We start from the raw sequence: 20,601 nt of genomic DNA on the forward strand, positions 1-20,601 counted from the left end.
CCCTTATAAGGTTGCAAAAAGTTTCAGTTCAGTTCAACGCTTTTTCATTATTACCAAGGTACAAATAGTACGCTTTACTGAGAAAACAGATGGACCCATGGCCACTCGGCAAGTTTGGGTTCTTCAAAATAAGGTGTCTGAGGCGTACAGGATGAGAAACACAAGTTTTGTGAGAATCTATCACCGTGTACACGTGAAACATCCGAATTTACAGCGAATACAACGTGACTGTTCGATGAAAGTAACTATCGGAGTACATGACCGTATAAAAAGTAAATGTACGTATAAAATATATACATAATTGAGCAAATATTTGACGTGCCACTGCTGCACACAAGAGTACTCATATGTGAGCGTCATAGACGCTTTCCATACGTTCGGTGCCTTTTCGGCACGTATTACGGGGTACTTTCACTAACCCGAAAGACATACGAAATCATTACATATAAAAAAAAAAACCTCCTTACGTGAAAAAAAAAAAAAAGAAGATAAATTAGCAGCCGTACGCGGTGTGTGCTTTTCAAGGACCTCCCGGTCGACCGAACATACTGACCTCGGCTCCCGAAACGCCTCCGACCTCCTTCGGGTCCATCCTTATTACGCAAAAACTGCATATTTTCTACTCCGATGCAGAAGTTACGCACCGTGCACTCCGTTGTCCGTAGAGGCAATCTGATGACATCGCATCTCTATAAAAGAACCTCAATTTCCTGCGGCAAACCACCATCCCTCCGGTATACCTGCTGCAGGACACCAAAAAGGTCGGTGAAGGTTTGTGAGATATATATATATATATGTATATATATATATATATATATATATATATATATATATATATATATATATATATATATATATATATATATATATATATATATATATATATATTTTATCGATATATTATTTAATATCTTGTATTGTGTCGAGGGCGAGAGTAATATCGATCGAACGGCAAGTGGCTTATGGACACGTGATAATCCTAGTGTGCAAATGTCCTGCACTCTAAAAAAAAAAGCTATGTGAGTTCACTTTTCTAAAGAACACGGAAACAGCCAATCATGGCGAACAATCAAAGAACTCCAGCGAATGATGAAAATACGATTAGATTTGAAAAATTCGATTTCCACAATGAAAACGAGCAGGTAAAAAGTTTTCTGCACACGTCGTACTTTTATAGCGGAGCTGCTTAGGGCTAGGGTTCCGTGGATTTTTCGTGTGCATGTAATTAAAAACTCGACGCTCGCACCGCCGCACGCGCCACGCGCGTACGCTTTCCCCGTATTCGAGGTAAACAACCAAAATGAAACGTTGAGGAACACGCGTGCAAGATGCCATTTGTTTCAGGCTTTTGCTTTAGAACAGTTATTGCTGCCATAGCCTCCTCTATGCTTACAAAGCCTGGCAGTTCGACGACGAAGCCAGAGGGTGCCCGGTCACAGGTTTGGAGCTCGAGGATTTGGTAGCACAGAGCATTTCTTGGGGGGTTTGTAGTCAGCGCACAGCTTTTGCAGCGGCGAGTACCCGAAACATGGTTTTCAAACCGGACGAGAAAAGAAGTGGTAGCGCGAGGAACGCGAGGAGCACGAGCGGACATTCCATCGCTCGGGAGAAGTCTGCTTCGGTGTCTCGCCCAGTGTTGTACGGAACGGCGTTCCAAGGAACGACGTTCCTGGAACGCGTTCCTTTCAGGAGGAACGGAGGAACGCCGACGTTCCATTCTGCATAGGTGGAACTGGAACGGGGAACTCAACATTTTTACTGGAACGGAAAAAGGAACGGCGTTCCTTTTCTCGTCCAGTGGGGCATTTTTTTTTAATTGCCAAGCGGGAAATTCTAAAAGTATAAAAACATTATCTCTACGAAGAGCAGAATCTCGTTAACTTCTAGGTTAATTATCTTAGGGTGTATTTTGTGTGATCCACGTTTAGTAACAGTCTGCATGGTGCAGTAAAGCTAGTAGACGATCTTTCTTTTTTCAGTGTCTGAGACTTCGGTACAAAAAGCAAAACTTTCAGTCAAACGAAAAGACACAGAAAGAGGGACGTGTCAAACTCGGTTAATTTCTGTGCTTCCACTAATCCTCATACACCTAGAAATATAAGACCGACTATAGCCATCATCGAACTGTCACAGAGACCTAGAGTTACAACAAAGGAACATGTTACTAGACATCGAACGCACCCATGTATCCCGAACATTGGTCACTTAGAAGGTACACAAAAAATTAACCTTTAAACCTTTTTCCCCAGTCCCCCACCTTCCGACCGAAAAAAACTAATCCAACCTTCACGAAGAAGGACTTGTAGTTTTCAAGACTGATCTTCCAGAAGTCCTACGCCCTTCTTCACTTGATCGTTTTGAGGACAGCAATATCGAGAAGCAACTGTTGTTAAGTTCGAACAAGGGACTTTGTTAGATTAAAACCCGGTAGGTTGTAAAACATTCGTGCAATGTGGGGTACCAGTATATTTTGCTCGTCTGACTTCGCCTACCACAAACATGAATATGGTTAAAAGATTTTAAAGGTGAATATATCAACAATGGAAACCCTGCTTCGGATGCTTTCTTCTACTCGTGCCCTTCCATCACGGCATTCAAATTCGTATGTTGCCCTTTGATGGGATAGATAAAAAAATCTTTATCTATCTAACTAAATATGGTTATCATCAAAATGGAAATGTAACGTATATGTAGCGATACGTTCTATTTTTTTAACTGTAACGGGAACGAGTTCCTTTTTCACATAAGGAACGTGTAACGGGAACGCGTTCCAAAAATCAGAAGGAACGAGGAACGAGCTTTCGTTCCTTTTTTTTAGGAACGTGTACAACACTGGTCTCGCCACAGCGGGGCGCCCGTCACGTGGCTCTCCTCTCATCCGTTGTCTGCCGCTCTACTTTTTCAATTTCAGCGGCCGCTTCTCGTGGCAATCTGCCAGGCTTTGTCAGTACAGAGGAGGTTATGCTGCTACAGACGCCGGCACGCGCGGCGCGTGGAACACCATTCCCTGCATTCTTCTTGATAATTGGGTAATTTCGCAATAGGCCTATTCAGTAGATTAGTTATCAATAGGCAGCATTTTCAAGATCAGTAGATTCCGAGCTTCATAACTCGCTGTTTTTTTTTTTTTTACTATTTGTTCGTCGTGATTGACGCCCTCCTTGTTCTTGGGAAAGCAAACTCATCAGACTTTTTTCTAGAATGTCTGTCACGCTACGATGGCGGGAGGGTAGAGGCTTCTCTTTCGCCGGACCAATCAATCACCCGCCTTCTCTCCGTGAGATAGTCTATGCGTGGAAAGTGTGAGCACGAGGTGCAAGACCGACGGTAGACCGGTCCGATGGGTACTTGCACCGTTCTGTCAGTGTATCGGTGCGTTATTCTTTATTCTACGACCCTGATGACGTGGCCAAACTTTTACTCGAAAAAAAAATTAATACATTCGACTGACTTAATTACTGGATTACATCCTTAACTCATACCTAAAAAGCAGCTAGCAGTTACAACTCTGCGTAAACGTTATGTCGAACCGTTCACTGTTATTGCCTCTAAAGGATGCCATCTTCATCGGGGGAGACGTGTATAGACCCAAGAATAACTATGCTCAAGCTGCATTATCAAATGTCAGTTTCCTAGGAGTGACATATCACTTACTGACAGACAAACAGTAACCTGGCGTTGATGAGAATAATGAGGTGCTCAAATACATCATGGGGAAAACTGCCAAGTTTGTTTTCTGAGCTGTTTTCCCCATCATGCGCATAACGTCGACAAATTGGCCCAGTTCACCACCTTAGTAAAGTGCTTAAATAACCAAGATTCATTAAAACGGTAATTATTTAAAATCACCACGATGTGTCAATATTACCTTTCTGAGTGCAATCAATCATTATTGTGTTAACCAATCACTGCCTAGATTCGGCTAATATGTAATCTAATAAAAAGAAGAAAAAGAACGCGTTTAAACAAATTATTTTACGAATAGTTTACTAAACCTTTCAAACAGAGCTGGCATTAAAAATTTCCTTTTCGTTCATTATGCCTAGTTATTTATCACAAAATCTGCACTAGTCACAATTATTAATGTGTGATATCTATGTATATGTAGTTCTCCAGGGAAAATTATGAAGTTCCCAGAATCATCGCTCCTTGTATGTCAGCAGGCCGGTGGCAGGGAAGGTAAAGATGAATTCTTCGGACAAAATAAGTCGTCCTCCTGGCCTTCGTGCGAAATTGCTAAAAGTTGAAACGTCTTCAAAACGAAAGCTGCATCTCAGGATGACCCACTATGTGTCCCGAATTAACTGCGTCGCTGTGGTGTTTGACCATATCGTCCTAACAAGTCCATTCGTCATAGCTATCTTCGGCTGGCTGAATCGTTCAGTCAGAAACAAAAAATCACGCTGGCTTCAACCAAAATAAAATCGGATTGTCATACATGACCAATTTAACCTATGTAACTTGGTACTCGGTCGCTGACGTGTTCAGAACAAAGCGTATAAATCTCTATTCCATCGTGCCCCCCAACCTTTAGAGCAACAGCGAATAATCTCAACGGTTCGCGCAAGTGCAAGCAGAAGTGCGAGACTCCACGAAGTCTTGCACTTTCATTGTCTACCTACAACAACCAAATGTATCTATGTAAAAAAAAAGAAAAGAAAAGCAATGGTAAATGTGAGTTGGCAGCTTATAAAATCGAAACTTTCTCAACCCTACCCCGCTTTAGGTAAACTGCGCTGATGGTGACACACTTCGACGACCGCCAACACGGAAACGAAGGGAGCCCGTCGATCTTTTTGCGCGCAATAAAAGAGAAAGCAGGCGCCACCCGTGACCACGGCACCGTACTCAAGAAGCAACAACGAGGAAGCGAGGGTGGCACCAAGTTCACTTAGCACACCATAGAAGAGAGAACAAAAAGCAATCGTGCCCGCGGAGCAGCACTCAAGAGACCGTAACAATGCGCACGTTCTCCACGGCATCGCTCTTGGTCATCTCCATGGCCGCCGTCGCCAACCATAGAGGCATCGTCGCAGCGCCACAGCGTTGGAGATCCAACCCACTGCCCGAACGTCAGGAAGACATGCTGCAGCCGACACCGTCTTCTCCCGGAGGAACAATGTTCAACTTTCCGGGATTCCAGTTTCCGCAGATGGTCATTCCCGGCTTCCAGGTGCCAGGTTTCAGCGTTCCGTCCATGGGCTTCATGCCGGGCGGCATGAACTGGACGATGATCACCTTCCAAATGCCCAGCTTCAACTTCAACTTCAGCATGCCGGGTTTTGTTGGCGGATTCCCGAGTTTCTCGACGTTTCCGAGCATTCCGAGTTTGCCGGCTCTGCCGAGCATTCCCAGCGTGCCGGCCCTGCCGGCTTTCGGTGGTATGGGGGACATTCCGGACATCCCGGACGTTCCGGACGTTCCAGACGTTCCGGATATCCCGGATGTTCCAGATCCATTCGGCGGTTCCAATGTTCCGGAAACACCGGCGACTGAAGAGTCATCGATGAACTCTCCGATCAAGGGTGAAAGACTGACGAGGCATCGAGGAACAAAGAACTAAGACTGTCCGAGTTTCTGTAGCTAGCGGCCTACGTCATTCATGACTGAATTGACGCTTTTATGGAGCTACAAGATAGGCCTTGACTCGCTTAGCTACTTGATAGCGGATATTCAAAAGATGTTTATCGACGATATTATGTGTCTTGTGGGAGAGCAGTGATACGTTTAGAAGCGTTGCCTGCATCAACGCTTCCCAGTATATGGTATGGTACACGTTAGTACAACTGAACAGAGAAGTTGAATCAAATACCACCTTTTTTTCAGTGGCACCGTAAAGGGGCAGTGTGTAAACGGGCCATTCAGTGATGCTTCTTTAAAAAGAGAGAGCGAGCTATAGGAATGGGAATCAGAGAACAAAGATATACAGGGGTATGCTCTCGAGGGAAAAAGAAACAAACGCAACACGACGTATTCTTCTCACTTGTTTGAATCCGCTGGGAGTAACACACGCAGCAAAACACGAAAAACGCCGTCACCCTTGCGCTTTTGGCCTAACTTGATTGGTTTCATTAGATCGTGACATTACGCAAAACGGAGTATAGTATGTATAGTTAATTTCTCTTGCGTGTGGTCGTCCGCATGTCGTTGTCGTGTGAGATGGGCTGATGAATATACCGCGATGTTTCATCTTATAACAATTCCGCGTAAGGACCGGGTGTTACGATACTGCCAGATGCCCGCAACGAAAGAATACATTTTTTTTAAACTAGGAATATGTGGTGAGGCGGGTGACTCAATAGTCAAGAAGCTGTTCTGGGGATCAGGTATTTTTAAATATAAAAATGCCCCTTTTCCTTTTTTTTTTATGAGCCAGTAAAAAGTATGCTGTTTGTGTTTAAAAAAAAAACCAAGAACAAGAAAACGCTTCTTTTATTTTTGTTTTTGTTTTATTTCACAAATTCATATGAACGTGGGCAACCGTGGTGACGGATAACCGAAATGCGACCTAAAAATGCCCGACTTTGCTCGCCAGGGGCTCTGCCCGTACCTTGACAGCTACGGACGCGCTCGAGGCGACGCGAACGCAAGCCAGATGACGCTGCGTGAATCCACTATTGAAGTAATGTAGGCCGGAACACCAAGAAAAGAACGGCCGGTTTATTGGTGTGCCGCCATGTCCGGCCTCCCGGTCCGTCCGTCAAGAGCCCCTCGCACGAGTGCTCACATGCCGGTCATCTGTGTCGGCCCGTGTCGGCCACGTGTGTCGACGCGGCACTGAACACGTGGTCCTTGAACCTTCGCCATAACAACTATATCCGCTGAACTCTTAACACTTTATTGTAAAGGGCTTTCCCCTGCAGGTTGCCCAAAGCAATACTGATTTAGTAAAGGCATTGGTCCTTAAAGGCGGTGGAAGGAAAAATAGACGTTGGGAGTGCCGAGATCACCAAGCACAGGTTATCGAAATGGTGGCAGAGGCTCAAAGAAGAAAGAGGCTTTGATATATATATATATATTTTTTAATCAGTAGAGCGGAAAGCGCGAGCACCAAGTCGCGAAGAGGCACCATCGTCACGCGGATTGTACCGAACAACAATATCGCATTAAAAAAAGAAATCATGCTTTATTAGTTCCGAGTTTAGAAAACAACTGTTAAAAGCCTTAAACTCACCTTTTTTTTTTTTTTCAAATCGGAGATGAGTTCATTGTTTTAATCAAATCTTTGTCTATAGGTAGAGCAACCCGCCGCCCAATTAAAAGCGTTCAGCCGTATCCATCCACCCATCCATGCGTGCATTCATACATACATACTGAGTCTGAGATTGAACATAACTTGACAAACGGCAAAAGCTACGACTCCAGAGAGCCCAACATTAGAGTTTCAGAATAACCCCCAGCGATTTGGGTCCACCCGAGCAGCTTGGAAGCGTAGCGCACAGCATAGCGCGACAAGTGAGGCCGTTTTGGGGGACCGAAACCGTTGGGCCAAAGCATTGTGACTATTCTACAACTCTATCGTCGAAGCGATTCACGTAAACACGTACCGTAAAAGTGTTTTTTCTTGGGGGAGCTCTCACGTGCTTCTCTCAAAACATTTCTCTGCAAAAAAGAAAAGGAAAAACTTACACGAAAATATAAAAAAACACAAACAGAAATCGTTCCACGCTATTCTCATAAAAAAAAGAAAAAAAAAAGAAACGAAGTGTTTACTGCTTTCTTTTTGGTTTAATTAAGTGACGATCGACGTCAGTAAACACATCTATTTGATGTTTATGCGGCACACGTGACCTCGACAAGGTAGATGCTCGAATACCGCAAGGTCGTTAGGTGGCGTGTACTCGTACAAGGTCGCTCATTTGGAACGTACCGCGGCCGCGACAGGCGGATCGTATCGACCAGGAAAATTCCAAACCGACCTGTTTCGGGCTGCGCAAAACAGAGGAGAGCTAAAAGAGATCGACGTCGAGATATGGATGCGTCCAGTCATAACAAAACGTAATTTCTTGAGACCAAGTTGGGAAGTTTGCCGCTCGCCATGCTGCCAGCGATTCAGGCTTTACTTTCTTTTGGGTGCCTCTTCCTTGGCGGGGCCGCCCTTCTCCTGTTGTCTGTGCTTGGAGCCTTCCACGCAGCGCGACGGGCGACATGGAAACACGTCAAGGCTCTGCCCGGTCCCGACGGGAGCATACCGCTGCTCTGGATTGTTCGGCAACACTTCCGCATCGCCAGAGTCAAGCACATGGTCCCGTACAACGCGTGTGAGTGTTCCAGCTACTAATGACCATATGGTTGTACAGCCATAAAAGCAGAAACAATCAACAAACAATCGATTCGACCATTCATTAAAACGGTATTTATTGCTAGCGTTTCGCAAGTCGTTCGTGAATCTTTGGAGTAAAAGGACTTCAGAAACATTAGTATAAGAGTCAGGCAGCGAACAGACCACAACAAATTTGCAAACGAAACCATACGTCGGGTAACGTTCGTTTTTTTTCTTACTTCTTGATGGACGTCTTACGTTTGATTCCTCGATCGATTTATCCGACACCACCGCCACGTTAAGGCTCCTTGTTCTATTGTCACCTGTCTTTTATGTTTCAAGTAGCTCTCATAAACTTACACGCAATTATTTTTTTTTTTTTTAAATTGAGGTTTTTAACGACTAGTGGCTGCTCAATGCCATACGACCTTTGTTATTCGACATCGTGGCGCCAGCACATATAATCGTATGTTATAAATGAAACGATTGCATGATTTTAAATTGGATCGGTTTCTACTGGAAAACCAAGTCAAGTCACATTTCTTTAATGCAAACGTCCATCGCCGGGAATCTCAGAAAGAACGTTTAAGAGGATGATTTACGTCTATTTATATTCGTCCAAATTTTATGCAAACAAAATATTTTTGATTTGGTTGAGAAAACCAGTGAGACAAGACAGTATGTTACCTTCACTGAGAGCACTGAATGGTGTCTTCCAAAGTGTTTTTACATCGAAGTATTTCATAAAACCTAAGTTTTAACGTGATTGACTCATTTTCTTTTTGGATACAAGTTTCGTTCTCGGTCCTCAAAAAATAGCAATTTTTAATTTTACCCGCTCACGTAATTAAAAAAAGACAACAAAAAAACAAAAACAAAAACAAGAAACATGTGCATTAACATATGCATTGCCATGCATTAGCAACTGGTCCTATTATTTGATGGTTCCAAGACCAACCGTTCGAAGATCTTTCCTACCTTCTACTACGGTATATAATTTTCCCAACTCGTACACAATCGCAGTACACTTTGTTAAAGAGGTATATGGCCAAACATAGAAATTTGATATTTATAAAATTTCTTTTCACCTCATAATTCGTTTGCATTTCAGCTGCAATGGAAACGCATTTAGGAATATGTTCGCAGTACCGGAAAAAGGGTTTTTACCGCTTCTATGTGGGAAACCAACTGCATGTGATGATATTTAAACCAGAACTTATCGAGGTAAGTAAGAAACAAACCATATATATATTTTTTTGTTGAAAAGGTAGGCTTCAATTTTATTGAGAAAAAATAGCATACAAGAATTAAAGAATTAAACATAAAAAAGAAAACACAAGACGGACAACACATTTTTGTTCGTGTTCCAAGTTTTTGCACCGCATCAACGAACTCGCCTGAATGAAGTGCTCGAAATATGGTAGCATCTTAAGATTCGCATGAAAGCTATTTTACTATTATATGTGTGTAGCGCATTTGTAATTGTTACAAATTACACGCGTGATAGTTCGAAACCTCATTATTTCAGACCGTTCTCACCAGTCAGAAAACGATGTCAAAATCGTTCAATTACAGCCTCTTGCACTCGTGGTTGGGCACCGGCTTGTTGACGAGGTAAGGCCGCTTACGTGAATATTTGAGAAAGCGAATTCAAACCTCTTTTTTTTTTTCATTTCGTGGACCGGGGAAAAAAAAAAGAATAAACACATGCTAACCGACGTGTAAAACAAAATACAGTAATAGTCATTATATAAAGCATAGAACATGTCGATTTGGGATTCAAGGCTGTGACGTGACCAACGTTCCCTGTCGAAGTCAATCTTGAACTTCCTCATTAAAACAAACATAAAGTTCAGGTGCTCCAAGTTTACTTCGCATTTAACACCTTTACAGCAGAAGGTATTTCCTTCGTATTATATTCATAAACCGATTAAAGAATCACAATAATCGGAAGTGCACTGGTCGATGCATAAACAGCGCTGGCATTCTTTTTGTTCGGTTGATTTAAACGTGTATTGAAAGGTAGGGTCTGTGGACAGACCGCTTTCGATATTGATTCGAAGACCTGGGCGATAGTTGGTTCTGGCTTCAATCATGTTTCATTTTGCGTGACATCTGCCTCCCAAAAAGGTGTTGCTGTTATTGTTGTTGTCGTTTGAGCAAAGCAGGCTCGGCATGTTAGAATCGTAGTGAAAAAAAGAAGATTCGAAATTTCCGCTGGTTGACAGATACTTTCATGCATTTAAGAAACATATTTAAATTTAATGGATCCTAGAGACAGGCAATATGTCATCATCTTACCAAGCAGAATACAAGTTCAAGCCGAGTACGTACTTTATGACGCGGTATAGATCATATAAAACCTATCATTCTTTTTTTTTTTCTACTTTAATGCTTTTGTTGACATATTTATTCCCAAACCCCAAAACAGCTCTGGGGCCAAGTGGAAACAGCGAAGACGAATGCTGACTCCGGCATTTCACTTCCGTATTCTGGAGGATTTCGTCGCTCCTATGAACGAGCATGCCAGAAATATGGGGAAGAGAATTAGCCAATTTTCCGAGAGCGACGAGACTGACGTCGTCCCGTTTTTGGCGGCATGCACTTTGGAAATTTTACTGGGTATGTCCAGAACCGCCTCTGTCGTGATGCAAAATACACAGGGCGTTTGGTTTTTATCCCGAACTGATTTGTTTTAAAGACAATCCGTGAAAGGTACTACACTAATGTGGTCTCTGCGGGTGAGCTACACGGCCAGGGGCGCATAATATACTGGGCTAATCGTCGCGATAAGATATTTAACTCAAACTGAGTAGTCAGCTTTTTAGTCAGTGAGAATAACCACGTGGTTCCAATTAGAAACTCGCTTAGCGTCATCGAAAACCACCAAATTAGTCAATTTTCGATGGACTCAAAGCGTGTGGGAAGCGCAGTGGTTCGCTGAGATGACCTCTCGTGCTATAGGCTAGCGGTGCGGATGAGAATATTAGCATCATGTTAGTGGCTCTCGATGACGCTCAGCAAGTTTCTGATCACAACCAGATGAGCGTTTTCCCTAATTAAAAAGTTAATGAACAAACTTTCGTTCAATAACTTTGGCGCTGGGTCTCGTCAAGCTGCAAACGTGCAGCTTTTTTTCCAGCGTCCTTCTCACGAATGTAATTTTGTGGCAGAAAATAAACTGATTTGATTTGGTTTGACTTCTCGGTACGACCAGCCCAATATATTATGTGCCCCTAGCTGGCCGTAGAACACAACTGTGGGCTGCGCAGACCCCATTATTGTGTCTTTCGCGCCTTTTCCATCTTTTTGTTGGAAAAATAAAGGAATTATTATTAAGCTGTTGTGCGCGAGGATCTCGGAAAAAACGCATCCGCGGATGTGGACAGAAAACTCCCCATTTGTCGTGACAAGTATGAATGAGTAAAACCAGCCCGAGTCAGCCTTCCTCGCCATTATTAGATAGTGAGGTCCTGATCCCTTGTTATCATCTCTAGGCATCGTCCTCGAGATCGTCCTTGAGGTCGTCCTTGAGGTCGTCCGAGAGGGCGTCCTAGACGTCGTCCTCTAGGCGTTGTGAGCAACAGATTCTTATATATAGCGTTGTATTCTCATTGTATATATGTACAGCTCGTAGAAAAAAGGATAAAGAGCTCTCACCTCGCGCCGGCCTTAAGGCGCAGCATCAACCCACAAAAGGCAGTGGCAAGAAAAAAGAGCGGCACGCGCAAGCTCTCTGCCCAGCAAAGTGTGGCACGTGCCAGAAGTGTGGAAAGAAAGGTCACTTTGCGACTGTTTGCGGGTCGGTGCAAATGCTGCAAACAATCGTAAAAGAGCCAGGATTCCTTGGTTTGGTGGGTAAACTTCATCGTCAACCTGGGAAGTCACTCCGCAAGCATAAGCGGAAAGCCGGATCTTCAAGGTCGACTGGCGCACGAGACTGTCATTCCAGAACGACAGTACCATCAGCATTTTAAGGATATCCCTCTAAACTCCACAGCGCGTCGACTTCAGGGACCTGATCGAAAAGCTCTTTGCATTTCGGGAGTGGCCAGGCTCCATTTAAAGTCGAACGGCCGAGAAAACACCGAAGACGTTTACATCCCTTCCGCTCCTCCGCACTACACTTCTCGGCAAGCCAGCCATCAATCGCTTAAGACTGTTCTGCTCCCTCAACTCTGTTTCGGTGTTGAACTTCGACAAAGACTTCCCTGAGGTCTTCCAAGATGTTGGCAAGTTACAACAAGAGTGTGACATACTGCTTCGACCAGACGCCACTCCGCATGCTCTCACATCTCCTCGTCGGGTGCCTCTACCCCTGTGTGAGAAGACAAAAGAGGAGCTTCTACGGATGTAAGGAATCGGCGTCATCACCCCCGTAACAGAGCCCATCGCTTGGTGTGCTCCAATGGTGGTGGTATCCAAACCGTCAGGAACACTGAGGATCTGTGGAGACTAAACAGAGCTGAACAAGTTCGTCCTACGCGAATGAAATCCGATTACGGCGGTGGAACACACCCTTGGGACAATGCAAGGAGCCACCTGATTCTCAAAAATGGATGCCACATCAGGAGTTTAGCAGGTTTCTTTAAGCGAGAAAAGTAAAGCGCTGACCCCTTTCATCACACCCTTCGGTCACTTTTGCTTAAATCGCCTACCATTTGGAATCTGCTCTGCCCGGAACACTTGCAACGGAGCATGAGTGACATTTTCCAGGGTCTTGAAGGTGTTGCTTGCCACATGAACGAAATCCTTGTCTGGAGATCATCACAGGAACAGCACGATCAACGATTCTGCGCTATTCTCGAACGAGTTCGAGACGCAGGTGTAACCCTGCGTCTCGAACTATGACAAATGCCAGTTTATGACAAATGCCAGTTTATGACAAATGCCAGTTTGGCGTCACGAAAATACAGTACTTGTGGCACATCATCGAGAACAACCAAGTACGATCTGATGAGAATAAGATAAAAGCAGTCACTGAGATGCCGAGGCCAACCTCCAAGACCGAACTCCGACGATTAATGGGCAGGGCCACCTACTTAGGTCGTTTTGTACCTAACATGGAAAAGTTGCTACAATCAAGTCAAGCATGTTGTCATAGAACAAGAGTTCGTCTGGGAGACCTCGCAGGAACAAGCAGTCTCAAACTGAAAAAAAAAAAAACTTCTCTCATCAAGTCCAGTCCTCGCGATGTGCTCCCCGAAGAGACCAACGAAAGTCACAGCGGATGACTCCTCTTATGGCCTGGGCGCTGCCCTACGGCAGCAGCAAGACGACGGTCGCTACGCTGTCATTGCCTATGCTTCCCGAGTGCTGACCGAAACTAAACGCCGTTACGCTCAGATCGAAAAAGAAGGCCTTTTTCTCGTCTGGGCCTGCAAGACGTTTCACGACTACATCTGCGGAACTACGTTTCGCCTGGAAACAGACCACAAACCTCTTGTCTCGCTGTTTGGGTCAAATGCGATGGACGACCTGACACCTCGACTGCACAGGATGCGCAAGCGCGCGGTACGCTTATGAAATCACGTACATTCCGGGCAAAGACATCACCGCAGTTGACGCTTTGTCAAGGTCTCCGCTCCAAGGAAAGATCGAGGAAAACGAGCTGGAAAAAGAGATCGAAGGCTACATAAACCAGCTGTTTTCAACGCTGCCAGTTTCACCCCCTTCACGGCAAGCGCTGAAAACGGAACAAGAAGAAGAGTTCTGCCGCCAACTCCGCTTTTTGAGACAAAAAGACTGGCCAAGTCGTCGTGATCTTCAGCCTTGCCTATAGGAGTTATGGCCACATAAAGACCATGTCACCGAAGCCGAAGACGTTCTCATGCATGGTACCAAAATCATCATGCCGAAAAGGTTCCAGGAAGCAACTCTTCGCATTCTGCACGAAGGCCATTTTGGCATAGATAAATGCCGCGCGAGGGCAAGAAACGCAGTCTGGTGGCCGTCATTGAGAACTTCGGGAAATCCTGTCGGACTTGTCTCCAACACAAAGGAAACAGGAAAATTCCACTGAAGCCCACGGAGTTTGCGGAAAGACCATATGGCAAAATGTCGGCATGGACCTTTTGTTTTGATGGAGGGTCGTGGTGGCTGATTGTTACGGATTACTACTCGAGGTTTGCCGAGTTAGTGAAGCTCACTAGCTTGACTGGCGACGCTGTCATCACACACTGGAAGTCCATATTTGCAAGACACGGCATACCGGAGGAAGTCATCAGTGACAACGGACCACAGTTTCCAAAGGACCCGATTCATCGTTCGCAGTTTTTGCGAAAGAATATGGGTTTAGACACATAACATCAAGTCCCCACTATCCACAGAATAGCGGTCTATAGCAGAAGCTGCCGTAAAAATAATCAAGGGATCCCTCGAAAAGTCGGGAGACCCGTACCAGACCCTTCTTACCTACAGGGCCAGCCCCCTCAAGAACGGTTACTCACCTCCAGAGTTACTAATGGGTAGAAGAATCAGGACAACTCTTCCAACTTCTTCAAAGAGCCTGCTTCCTCGTCTTCCAGAAAACGAGAAACTAGGGGCTTACGAAAAAGAAAGCAGGAAGAAGCAGAAACTCCGGTTTGATTCTCGCCATGGTGCGCGAAATCTTCCCGACTTAAACATCGACACGGGCGTCTGGGTCGTGGACCTCGAGAAGTTCGGCACTGTCCAAAGGTCAGCTGAGGAACCAATATCATACTGGATGAACACTGGCGATACGTCCATTCGCCGCAACAGGACACACTTAATTAGTCCCGATGCCTGAAGCGACCGCCGAAACCGCCCAACATTAAAGTACAGCGGATGTACCCCTGTCCGTTCCTGCGTGTACATTGTACGGACACGAGCCACACCCACGCGCAAAGTGGAAGATGTGTTGTTCGACCAAACCTTTACGCCACCTCACCTTTCCTTGTTAGAAAAGGGAAGATGTGAGAAACAGACACTTATATAGCGCTGTAGTCTCATTGTATATATGTACAGCTCGTAGAAGAAAAGGATAAAGAGCTCACGCCTCGCGCTTGGCGCTGGGCCAGACACTACGGTGGCCAAACATTCTGCCAAACAGGCGTCGACCTCGAGGTCGTTTCATGAGGTCGTCCTCTAGGCGTCGTCCCTGAGGTCGTCCTATAGTAGTCGTCCTTTACGTCGTAAAAATGACAGCTTTGCTGGTCCTCCATCTTCACGTGAAGTGGAAGGGATCTACAATTTTTATAAAAATAAAATTGTTCGAATTAAAACCAAACACCCGGGTACTATACCGCGTACGTAATCATTTTCATACTTTCTGCGTTTTCAGAGACCATTATGGGTGTGACAACGGGTAAATATAGGGAAGACATTGGATCGTACATCGACGCAATTAAGTAGTAAGTGGAGGTATTGCTGCGTAGTGTCAGTCACTGTATACAGCCTACTCAATTGATTAATGGGCTAAAAGCAGAAAATGTAATACATTACACCTGAATGAAACGAAGATTATGTAATTTGTACTTTACAAAAATGAAATCGGGAAACATTTTTGGACTCCGGTGAAATTATACCCGCAGCAAATGCAATCTGACTTTTTTTTTTTTTCTTCGTAATTTTGTTTGTTCATGGGGTAGTTAGAACCGAACTTCGTTGTTTAAAATATCGTAAAATACATTTGCATTTTTTGCTCGCTTATTTTGCCTGGACGCCAAAGACTGAGCGCTGTCGCAGACCAGAAAAGACGATTCCCCTTATACCAACCTATTGTAACCTAAACAGTTAACTCTAGCTCGTTATCTTTCTTTTTATTTTTTTATTTTATTCTTCAGAAGTAGTAACGTTTTTTTAATGCGCGCCAAAAACGGTTCCATCTACTTGGCAACACAGAGTCCTTCAAAATTCGAGTAAATAATGAATTAAAAAAAAAGCTTCTTTGTACAGAGGAACTTTATTGAGATACTGAGACCATTAGCTGCGCTTGGGTGTTCGACAACCAGAGAAGACAAACAAACAGCCGCAAATGAATTTACGAAGAGCTCGCGCTCAATACAGAAGTGTGTCCACAGAGCTTGTCCCATTACCGATTAGTTATTTTTCACGTAAAACGTCTACGCGGTTATTACGATTGTAGCTTTTTTCTCTCTTTCTTTCAGTTTAACTGAGCAGGTTGTGGCGAGGTCTAATACGCCATGGCTACAACTGGACTCGATATACTTGAGAACGGATGCAGGACTGGAGTACAAGCGCAGGGTCTCGGTCGTTCATGATTTCACCAAGAAGGTAAGGAAGGACCCGACCAACTTCCCCACACGCGAAAAATGCTCCGTTCCCGTGACTTATAAAATCTTCTCGCTTCACGATTGGTTCGTAAGCGTTCTTATCCCGCAGTCTGATTAGCTATAGGAGCGATAATAGGGAAGCTGGGCACTCGCTATGACCTGCTCAGTCACGTGAGTTCCGTATCTGGTATGCGGAACGAAAAAAATAATAAAACATTTCAACCTGGAATATGCGAGAAAATATAGGTGAGGCATAACAAGAATGTGTGACAAACACGCATGTTTCGTAAACACCTTCCAGCGGCGAGGAGAGATCAAAACGATGTTTTACCGCATACCAGAGGTGACGAAATTCAAGATGGCTGCGCCTTTGTGGAAAAGGTGTATAAGTTTGAGCAGGTGATTTCGACTATCGTCCGCGTTTTAGCACGCACGACAGCCTTGCACCTGGTGCACGATCGATAACTTTAGCATACATCCCCCTGCCCCGTGCTTCCCACGTCTTGCAAAAACTTACCGATTTCGTGGCGACGCTCAGCGAGTTTCTAATTAAAATCACGTTTAATTTTCCCAAATGAAAGAAGTTAATTCACGAATTGTAGGAGATTATTTGACTCGTTGTGACGATTGGTTCCCTCTATGCGCCGAAACACAGAGGGAGAGGAGGAGAGGGGACGTCAGGACGCCGAGCCTTGGTTCGAATGACTAGTGGGTAGAGCCTACAATGGAACCTATCCGGAGAACAAGTCGTCTGCTTCTTGCGACAAAATGGCGGTGACGTCAAAACTACGCCGAGCTCTGATTGGCTTGGACTGAAAGGATAGTGGGTAGACCTCAATGCTAGATGCCTTAAGGTCTACCCACTATTTTTTTTTTTTTTTTTTACATCAGCCAATTAAAGCTCGGAGTTCTGATATTATCGCAACTCCTGTGCAAGGAGCAGACGAACTTGCGCTCTGCATAGCTGCCTTTGGCTCCACTGCATTCGTCGAGCGGGTTCGAGCGCGGAACGGCGGCGTGCGGCGTTCAGCTCAGGCATTCGAACGAGTTCTACGAGTGCGGTAGAGACAAAGACAGCTATCGCTTAATGTTTACCCACTATAATCATTCGAACCAAAACTCGGCATTGTGACCCCCCGCCCCTCCTCCCCCCCTCCGCGCCTTCGTTGTATCGACTAGTATTTCCGATAAGACATAACAGGCCGGGTGTGGGGGAGCAACGAACGAAACGTCTTCCTCTCTATTCGGAACGCGTTTCTCGGTCCGCTTTGTGCGGCACGCGCAGGATACGATACATCCCCCTGCTTTTGTGCTCAAAACAAACAAAATATAAAATAACAGTTCAAATTAGGTAAAGAAATGTAATAGTTCATGGCGTTTGAACAAAGTCCCGGTTGTAAACCAACCGGCAGTGTTGGAAACTACTTTAAGTGCATTGCCACTTAAAGTACTACTTCAAGTAGGTTTAGCAAACTTGTACTTTAAGTAGATTCTCCGAGCATGTAAGTATTTGTACTTTACTTAAAGTATTTTTTTTTCTGGTACTTTCTGAGGAAAGTAGAACTCCCGACTTCAAAGTACATTCCCCAAATACGGTAGTGTTAAAATTGTATCATAAAGTGATGCTTTGTCAACTCTGAAGAAATACTAGGTGTCACCAGAAACGCGAGCAGACGACGCATCGCTCCGTTTGTTCTCGGGGCGGCTTTCCCGTTGCTTCGTGAACTTTCGCTGCCTCTCGCTCGGTTAGCGCAAGCGAGGAGGTTCAAATTATCAGGAGAGGACAATTAATCGTAAAGTAACAACTGAAACTGGGCTTTCAAGTCGAAGACAAAGACAACAGAGGAGAATGTCTCAATGGTTTGAGTCAGTCTCCTCTCTTGTCTTTTCCTTCGACTTGAATGTGTCTTGATTCTCCGTGGCAATAAGCCAGTACAAGCGATGCCAAATTCAGAAGCCGGACTTCTGAATTTCGCGCCATATCTACAAATAACCACTCTGTGGCCACTTGACTTTATCCAGTATGCGCTGTCATTCCCGAAGATAAGTGATGCACCCCATTTTACCCTTGGGGCAATGCATACCAATTAAAAAATCAATGTATAGGTATAGGGGAATGAAAGGGCATCATGAAAGACTGTGTTAAAATGTACTTGTACTTTACTTTGAAAGTGCATTGCATTTATAGTACACCACTTCAAGTACATTGCACCCTGTGTACTTATTACGTTACTTGAAGTACATCACCTCTCATTTACTTTTAGTTCAAGTACTTTTTAGATGTATTTTACCCAATGTTGCCAACCGGCGGGGGGTCTGTGTTGCCTGAGTTACCTTCTCGGAGCTGCTGTTGGTGGCGTGATTCTGGGAGCACTAGCCACCAGAGCACTATAGTCACTGTTTGCGCTTGGTCAGGGAATCCTGGTGGGCAGCGGTGTGATGGAGTGACATCTCGATGTGCCTCGTGTTTGCTGTCGTCATCTTCGTCAAAGCGGAATGCTTCCTCGGTAACCAGCAAGTGCTGGCGATTGCGTCGCAGCAGTTTTCCTTCCGCCGTGATGACGTTGTGCGATCGGGGATGCCAAGAAGTCACCAGGACTCGCGCTTTCGTGGTCCATGCACCCTTGTTGACCCGAACGGCATCTCCTGGGTTGAGACGTGGAAACGGCCCCCCTGGAATGGACCGTTTGACGATGCCTGTGTACTTGGTGACCAGGGCCGACATGGGCGTCTGGCAACGATGTTCGCAGCCTTCTCCCTTGAAGTATGGTGCCTGGAACGCGTCTCCGACTGGTGTGTTTAGCGTCCTATGCTGCCCATACATGAAAAGTGGTACCCAAGTGGCAACAAATGACGTCACAGGAGCCGGAGTGTCATGCTGTTTGCTGTCGCGATCCTGGCGGTTGGCTGCAGAAATGCTGGCGAAAAGCGCGAGCCAACGCGTGTGTCGCTGTCGTCACGGCGTCCCAGGCGTCCCAACTTTCGGCTGCTGTAGCTTCCGTGGACTGTCACAGTGGGGAGCGACCTGCAGCAGAACAGGGGTCTGCCATTTACACCACAGCTGCTGAGACACCACCAGGGTCGCGACCGGCAACAGCATGACACTTCTATGACGTCATCACGCGGACATCGAGGTACCAATTTTTTGGGCGCGGTAAACACACCAGTCGGAGACGCGTTCCAGGCACCATACTTGAAGTACCTCGGCAGGTACTGGACCCGATTCTTGTGGAGTGGTCCTATAGGCAAGAAGTCTCATGTCGGCCCTGGTCACCAAGTACACAAGCATTGTCAAACGAGCCATTTGTCTCCTCCTCTCCCCAGCATTACGCCCCCTCATCTGCGCATACCGTAGTAGTGTTGCTTCGTCAATTTTTTTAAACAAATCTTTAAAGCCGAAACAAAAACACGCTGTATAAACTCAACCTTTTTTTAATATATAAGCATAGCATTAAGTACAAGAAATAATACTCACGTGTTACTTGTACGCTTATAGGTGATTGCAAATAGAAGGGAAGAGCTGGTAAGAGAAACAAGAACGGTACACGCAGTCTCTACGAACGACGACGAATTCCGGGAAAAAAGGCGACTGACATTCATCGACATCTTGCTCCACCACAGCTTGGATTTCGACGCTCTTCTTAAGGACGAAGATATCCGCGAAGAAGTGGACACGTTCATGTTTGAGGTGCGTTTCGAGCGTTTTGGTGTTGATCCGTGAGGGAGACAAGCAAAATCGCGTGCATCTTTCGAGCCTACAGGGTCACGATACCACGACAATGGCGGTAGCCTGGTGCCTTTACCTGATCGGCCTGCATCGCCAAGTGCAAATGAAAGTTCAAGAGGAACTCGATGACGTCCTCGGAGGAGAACCGGACAGGAACATAACGCCGGAGGACATGAAGAAACTCAAGTATATGGATTGCGTCATCAAGGTAAGACAGAACACTAAACCCTCTCTCTCTCTCACCCCCCCCCCCCCCCACCCTTTTCCAATTTTTTTAAAAGTATTGGGATAAAAGACGCATATCGAAAAACAAAATAAAAAAAATTAAAATAAAATATAAAAAAAAATCTTTTTTG

General features: G+C 45.1%; 2 protein-coding genes across 2 annotated transcripts in view; both read left to right on the top strand.

Moving 5' to 3' along the window:
* The first annotated feature begins 4,960 nt into the window (after positions 1-4,960).
* LOC121048693 (MFS18 protein) lies at positions 4,961-5,563 on the top strand. The gene has a single exon (XM_040505326.2). The coding sequence runs from the start codon at positions 4,961-4,963 to the stop codon at positions 5,561-5,563; it is 603 nt and encodes a 200-aa protein (XP_040361260.2).
* A 2,475-nt stretch (positions 5,564-8,038) lies between these two features.
* The window catches only part of LOC115329998 (cytochrome P450 4V2), a 34,849-nt gene continuing 22,286 nt past the window's right edge, over positions 8,039-20,601 (top strand). The window contains exons 1-8 of the mRNA XM_040222383.3: positions 8,039-8,261; positions 9,375-9,487; positions 9,792-9,877; positions 10,695-10,885; positions 15,567-15,636; positions 16,393-16,519; positions 20,015-20,206; positions 20,280-20,453. Of these exons, the coding sequence (XP_040078317.2) occupies positions 8,039-8,261; positions 9,375-9,487; positions 9,792-9,877; positions 10,695-10,885; positions 15,567-15,636; positions 16,393-16,519; positions 20,015-20,206; positions 20,280-20,453 (1,176 nt within the window). The remainder of the gene's footprint in view (positions 8,262-9,374; positions 9,488-9,791; positions 9,878-10,694; positions 10,886-15,566; positions 15,637-16,392; positions 16,520-20,014; positions 20,207-20,279; positions 20,454-20,601) is intronic.

The sequence above is a fragment of the Ixodes scapularis genome, unplaced genomic scaffold, assembly GCF_016920785.2.
Source record: "Ixodes scapularis isolate PalLabHiFi unplaced genomic scaffold, ASM1692078v2 PGA_scaffold3__209_contigs__length_174095766, whole genome shotgun sequence".
NCBI classification, from domain to species: domain Eukaryota; kingdom Metazoa; phylum Arthropoda; class Arachnida; order Ixodida; family Ixodidae; genus Ixodes; species Ixodes scapularis.

Bases quoted from the DNA above. Each gene is read 5' to 3' on its own strand.
- LOC121048693 (XM_040505326.2), top strand. From the start codon at position 4,961: ATGCGCACGTTCTCCACGGCATCGCTCTTGGTCATCTCCATGGCCGCC.